Genomic DNA, 7,172 nt, shown 5'->3' with positions numbered 1-7,172 from the left:
TCTAGAGTGATTCTCCTTTTCTAAACTCATGGAGTCCAGACCAGGTGAATGTAGGTGGAGAAAATCAATATGGTATCTCTGTATTAATCCCACCAGACACGGTATTTTAGAAGGAAGGGTTCATGCTTCAGGATAGATTTATATCTAGAATGCATTGTGAGTTAAAATGTTCAGAGGGCAGATGCAATTGTGGCATGTGACCTGCCACTTAAGTAGGTGCAGCCACAGAAGCTGGCAAAGGTATATCCTTTATGGTGCTTTCTCCATGTGAACACATTAGACTCTTCTTTTGTTTTTCTTTTGTTTTTTTTTCTTCTATTCAGAGCTTTTTGCTTTAAGAAGTTAAATGACAAAAACACCTCCAGCTTTACAATACCCTTCCATACCATCTCACATAACCATCTCACATAGCCATCTCCCAGCCTCCATCTGCACTCAGCAAGGGCATGAAACTAACCCAGTGCCTGTATTCCAGACCGTTTCCGAGGTCTCTTACCCACCCAAGGAGGCAGTGCTTCAGCACTGTCCTCCATGCCTTCAGCAGCCTCCCCTCACAGCTAAGGTACACACCCCTCCCTCCTGCCACCCCACCTCCACCCCTGGCACAGAGGTTGTGTGCTGCTTATGTCTAAAGGGATCCCCTATATTTAACTGCCTCAGTGACCTAACCTCTTTCTTCTCATGTGCCAGAGGTTAAGATGAAGGAGGAATACAACATATACTCAAGCCCCAGCTGTTCAAATATGTTTCCACCAGGGCTCACTTTTCTTGGACGGTATTTATTACCAGACTGGCAAGCCTAACTCCTTAGGTTTACAGGAAGTATGCATATTTTTATAAAACAATTGTATGTCCTCCACATAGTTCGCTGTGTTAATATTTGCCTCTAATAATTTGCAGCCGTTTCACCTTTTCCTCATTTGTCTCTCAGTTGAAGGCCTTGTTGGAGGGAACAGAGCACAGGAACAGCCTTGACAGTCTGTAATTATTGTACAAATATTTTAATAGCATATAAATAGGTATATTCCTTTTATTTTGAAAAAATGATCAGACACTGCCTTTTGTGTGTTTGCTGCCTGTGGCACCCTTTTTTAAAAAGACTGTTACATATTAAAATAGTGTACATATATATAAATATGACCTCTTTTGCTGTACAGTTGTGATAGACCAGACTGAAGATTTTATTTTTTGTGTGCTTTTTATAAAAAAAATTAATACACTAAAGAAAATCTTGCTGATGTGATTGTAATGTACCTATGTAACTTATTTACTTTTGAATGTTCTTCTGTATCTTTAAACCTTTTATTAAATAAGGTTTTAAAAATTCAGAGTTGAATGCTGTGTTCTTTGGGGGAGATTTTCACCATCTGGAGTTGACGTCAGTAGGCCTTGTTTTGCTTGCAGAGGGATTACTCGACATTTTTGAACCATATGGATTGTCTTATCAGCCCATTGTCAATGATGCTAGGACAGGAGACATTGACACACTAGTGTTTGCCTGGCTACAAAGATTACTGAGTATAGATCGTTTTACAAAATTTTAGAGAAGTTTCAATTCACTGTCTCACACAAAAACATGTAAGTGGCACACTTCCAACATTTTAGTTTCATTGGGATGAAATATGGAAGGTGCAGAATGCAATCAGGTGGCATAGGGAAACCGGGTGGATAAAGAGGGTGTTTTCGTGTTGAACCAGCGACAGGAGTAGACATGTCTGTCTTGGCGGATGCATTTTCAACAGTATCATCTTAAATCCACTGTATCTTTTAAACACAGTGCTTTGTAAAAAGTAAAATCTGGAAAATGTGAAAATAGAAATGTGCCATGAAGAGAAACCTAAGCCCCTGGCTGTCACCATGGCAACCGCAGAACCCGCCGGCTGAGGAGCGCGCGGATCAGGCGTCGTCTGGGCCACCGTTGCCATGCCTACACGGGAGCTGAGTGGGTCGAGGGGGCGGGACGCGCGGAAGGCACCCGCTGGGCCGGCCCCTCCCTCCACTGCCGCAGTAACTCGTCGGCTGGCTGCAGGGCGGACCACCCGGCAGCCGCGGTGGCCAAACGGCCGCAGCCCCCCCCCCGGAGTCCCCCGGAGCTCCCCGCAGCCCGCGCTTCCGCCGCCTGTGTCTTCCGCCCTCGGCCGTCCTTGCCGCCCAAAGGGCTCCTGCACCCGCGAAGAATCTGCTCGCGGGTTGACTCTGCCGCTGCTGCGACCTCAGGACAGTCTCTCCCTCCAGGGGCGGCACAGCCCTCGCCGCTAAGCGGCTGCCCCTCCGCCGCCCGAAGGCGCGGCTCGGACCGCGGACGCCGGATCGACTCCGGGAGCAGCGACTGCCCAGCGCCCGGCGGCCACGCCCCACCGCCACACCCCGGCGGCCTCTCCAGCCGGCGGCTCCCGCCTCCGCCAACTGTCCTCGCCCAAGCCTCTGCGCCACGAGGCGACAGCGTGCCTGCAGGTGGAGGACCCCGGACGTGGAGCCCGACCGAGACGCGAGATGGCCGCGGCCGCGTGACTGGCTGGCTGAGCAGTCCCGAGGCTCCGAGACCGCGCCGGCCGCCTGCGGGGGGAGGTCCGCGACGGGACGACAGCGGGACTCCGGTGCCGTGTGCGAACTGCGGTGTGTGACGCTTGCCGCTCTCGGCATATTTGGGGGGGAGTGTCTGCTAGAGCACAGGGAGCCACCGTCTAATCCGTGTTTGTAGGATTGGGCCCTTGATTGCCGGGAAAATGGCGATGGCACTGTTGGAAGACTGGTGCAGGGGGATGGATGTGAACTCCCAGAGAGCCCTGCTGGTCTGGGGGATCCCGGTGAACTGCGATGAGGCTGAAATCGGAGAGACCCTCCAGGCCGCGATGCCCCAGGTGCCCTATCGAGTGCTTGGGAGGATGTTCTGGAGGGAAGAGAACGCGAAAGCAGCCTTGTTAGAGCTCACTGGCGCTGTGGATTACGCGGCCATCCCCAGGGAGATGCCGGGTAAAGGAGGGGTCTGGAAAGTGGCCTTTAAGCCCCCGACTTCCGATGCTGAATTTTTAGAAAGATTGCACCTTTTTCTGGCCAGAGAGGGGTGGACCGTGCAAGATGTTGCCCGTGTCCTTGGGTTTCAGAACCCCGCTCCGGCCCCAGGCCCAGATATGCCAGCAGAGATGCTAAACTATATTTTGGATAATGTTATTCAGCCTCTTGTTGAGTCCATCTGGTACAAGAAGCTGACGCTGTTCTCAGGGAGGGACCTCCCGGGGCCTGGGGAGGAGTCCTTTGATCCCTGGCTGGAGCACACGAATGAGGTCATAGAGGAGTGGCAAGTGTCTGATATAGAAAAGAGGCGGCGGTTGATGGAGAGTCTTCGAGGCCCTGCCGCTGATGTCATCCGCATCCTCAAGACTAACAACCCTGCGATAACCACCGCCGAATGCCTGAAGGCACTTGAGCAGGTGTTTGGGAGCGTCGAGAGTTCTAGGGATGCGCAGGTCAGATTTCTGAACACTTACCAGAATCCAGGAGAAAAGCTATCGGCTTATGTCATTCGTCTGGAGCCTCTGCTGCAGAAGGTGGTGGAGAAGGGGGCCATAGATAAAGATAACGTGAACCAGGCGCGCCTGGAGCAGGTCATTGCGGGAGCCAACCACAGCGGGGCCATTCGAAGGCAGCTCTGGCTGACCGGGGCTGCGGAAGGGCCGGCGCCTAACCTCTTTCAGTTGCTAGTGCAGATTCGCGAGGAAGAGGCCAGAGAGGAGGAGGAGGAGGCAGAGGCTGCCCTCCTGCAGTTAGGCCTAGAGGGACGCTTCTGAGACCGGAAAATGGAGTTTTAGTGCAAATCTAGATAACATTGTCTCTGCTGTCTTATAGGTGTGTCTCTTAGTAAAGTCCTGTTTTCTGGGGGAGAGTCTGGCCTGCATATATATTCATGTAACATTAGTAAAATCGTGCTAGCGAGCGCCCTGAGCTGCTGCAAGTGAGTCATGCTTGCTAAAATGCTAGGTAAAGTCTTGGACACAGGTGCTCAGCGCAAGCTGTCCTCATGATATCATCATCAGTTGTGAAAAATGTGAACTTTGTGATACTTCTCATCGAGGTACTTAAATGTGAAATTGCATGTTCAGATGTTTAGTTCAGAGCCTGGCCGACACAAGGAAGTGTTGAGTAAAAATGTGAACTGTTACTACTAATAACGTGAATAGTTTTTGTGTTTACTGAACATTGTTCCTGATTTATATTAATGGGAAGAAATGTGAATTAGATATTCTTAGTAATTCAACTTTACATTGCTAATTTCTTATTTTCCATCTGTAAACATTGGGATCAGTTTAATTGAAAAGTATTTTGAGTCTACAAAACAGGGTGTTAAAAAATACTACAATTATAGAGGTGTAGTATTCTATAAAATTTAGAATTTTTCATTGTACAAAATAGATATAAATCGCATGAGGAGGTTAATATGAACCAGTTACAGTATCCATTACCCCATTTCAAATCTTTGTCATTGAAATAGTTCTCTTTACTCACTCTGGTTCTAAATGTTCTAAATTTGAAGTTATCAAATATATGTATACAAATAAAAATATTTTTTAAATTCTAGTCTTCTCATTTTTATGACATGTGTAAAAATTTTCAGTGTAATTAAGATCTGTATCTTTTCTCAGACTTCGTATCACTAAAATCAATTATTTTGTTTAAGCTTTACATCATACTATGTAAGTTTAAATTGAAGTACTTTTAATGTATTCAATTTTTGCATGTTTTCTACAAGGCAAATGTTAGGAGGCTAAATAAGTATAAGTAAATATTAACTTACTTTAATATGTTAGTAAATCCTGAAGTGGGGTTTAGGAGGTTATCAATGTTTTTCCTCCCCCTTTAAGTTCTTTTTAGCTAAAAGTGTTTGTTTTGGTGCAGGAATAACTCACACCTGGAAAATGAATGTTTCAGTTTTACAGCAGCTATTTTACATCAAGAGGATATAAAAGGGAAATGTGGCTTAAAAACATGTTTATTTGGCTGCAGAGATTCAGTGACTGAAAATGTCCATCTTTGAGATCCTAATGAATTCAGAAGTAATTACATGAACATAGCTTTCAGTGGGGGGTTTCCCCTAGTAACAAGGCTTTAAAATTATGGCCAACCTATTGTAACAATCATAAGATAAAAAATTTATTCATAAAGGCTAATATCAGTATATATTCTAACATTTTTCTATACACTTTTCTCACTTTCCGTGTATCTGTTCTTCCTTCATACTGTCCTCTCAACATATACATCTCCACATAGTTAACCCCCACGAGATATGTACATCTTCGGTATCCCCACAAACATGTCCTCATTCCCCCCTCTCCCACTCAAATCTCACATAGCTTTCCTGTCCACTCCCCCCACACCCCCCACCTCTCACAATCCTATCTTCACACACTCCCCCCTTCCCCACAAAACTCCATTATAATCAGACTCCCTCCTCCCACCACACACATACACTACACCAATCTCCCACCCCTCACATTCTCATTTCTCCACACACATATATACTAATCATCCACCACATATATGTACACACTCCCACTCTATATACATACACACATAACAAAAACAAATGGGTTCTTCATTTTTTCCCCACCCAGTATGTTATGGGCATACTATATCTGCATGTAGAGATATACCTTCTTTTTATAGGTGCAGAGTTGATTGCATTTAGGAGGGTCATCACCTAGGATTCTTTTATTATATATATATATTATTTTATATATATATATATGATAAAACCATGTCAGGATTCTAGATGTACATCCTTTGTTCTAGAACACAATGAACTAAAAATAATAATGCACTATTTATGATCCAAATTAAGGTTTTCTCTTTAGAGACTCAAACTAAAATCTTTCTGCTTTTTAAAGGACAGCAGCAAGAAACATATCCTCATAACCAAAGAACTACAGAATAAAAAAGTAGAAACTGCACTAACAGGTTCCATTCTGTGACCAAACTAATATTTGGCTGATAACACAGAGTATATGCTGGGAAAATGTGTAATGTTACTGCTATTGCTTGGTTCTTCCTGTTTCTTGTGTATCAAAAAGGGGCTGCCTGACATTAGGTTACTCCAGACCACAAATCAAGGACCTACCAGCCAACCCTAACCTTGTACCCTTCTGGAACTAAGAAGAGGACTAGGAATAGGGAAGTGCAATAGTAACTTGCTGTACCTGTAAGTGCTCTTTCCATGATCTAATAATTTTGAAATGGTTCCCAGAGAACTGGGGAAGACTTAATGGATCTGGGAGAGAAATAATCATTGGTAGTGAACTACGGGGGGGGGGGGGGGGGGAACAAACGAGTCTCTCTCTCACACATGTACACACGCACACACACAAAGCTGAATTTCTTTGGAACTGAATATAATTTGAAGTTCACATTGTAGTGCTATATTAGCTAAAACTAATGGTCATGTAACCAAAACAAGATACAAATTTTTATAAAATAACACAATTTATTACTATTTTAAAACAAGTCTCACAAAATAACATTCAGAAACTCAACATTTCTAAATAATTTAACACAATAACTTTAGTCATAAAGTCCATGCTACAAAATTCCTGCATATAAAAGATAATTACCAAAGTATTAATAGATGTTAATAGATATTAAAATGTTCTTCAGAATGGAGTTGGTTCTAGAAGCCAAAGATTCTGGAATGATGCTCATGATCATGACTGCCACCCTGGGTGAAGTAGCTGGCAACTGTATATTCCCTATAGCTACCAATTCCCAGTCTTTTGATGGGATTGATCCCTCTAGGCAATAGCACCTCAGAGGCAGGGACCCTGCTGATCAAAGAAGCAAATAACTTCCCACCCTCCTAACGTTAGTCACAAGTTAATTTAACCAATCTAAATTAATTTTTTAAATCTAGATGTGGGAAAGATAATTCACAAAGTTTCTGAGTAGGAGAATTCTACTTGACACATCCCCCAAGGATGACTGTCAATGTAGTAGATATGGAAGTGACACCAAGTAGGGAAACAGGGAAATCCTGACTCTGATTACGTTAACCGACAACTATTGCAGAGGTGGACTTAAAATGAGCAAGACTGAGGTTTGACTAATATCCACATGCAGGCAAGGTGTTTACCCATCTGCCCTTTGGGAGTACTTTCAACCAACATCCAGTTCATAATTTTAAAGTG

At 44.4% G+C, this 7,172-nt stretch overlaps 1 protein-coding gene across 1 annotated transcript; it reads left to right on the top strand.

Moving 5' to 3' along the window:
- Positions 1-2,421: 2,421 nt before the first annotated feature.
- PNMA1 (PNMA family member 1) lies at positions 2,422-4,501 on the top strand. The gene has a single exon (XM_036275127.1). It carries the CDS (start codon positions 2,727-2,729, stop codon positions 3,786-3,788), a length of 1,062 nt encoding a protein of 353 aa, XP_036131020.1. The 5' UTR covers positions 2,422-2,726; the 3' UTR covers positions 3,789-4,501.
- The last annotated feature ends 2,671 nt before the right edge of the window (positions 4,502-7,172 follow it).

This window comes from Molossus molossus, unplaced genomic scaffold (assembly GCF_014108415.1).
Source record: "Molossus molossus isolate mMolMol1 unplaced genomic scaffold, mMolMol1.p scaffold_m16_p_1, whole genome shotgun sequence".
In the NCBI taxonomy this organism is placed as follows: domain Eukaryota; kingdom Metazoa; phylum Chordata; class Mammalia; order Chiroptera; family Molossidae; genus Molossus; species Molossus molossus.
Note: the sequence above shows the minus strand (reverse complement) of the source record. Positions and strands in the feature narration are given on the sequence as shown.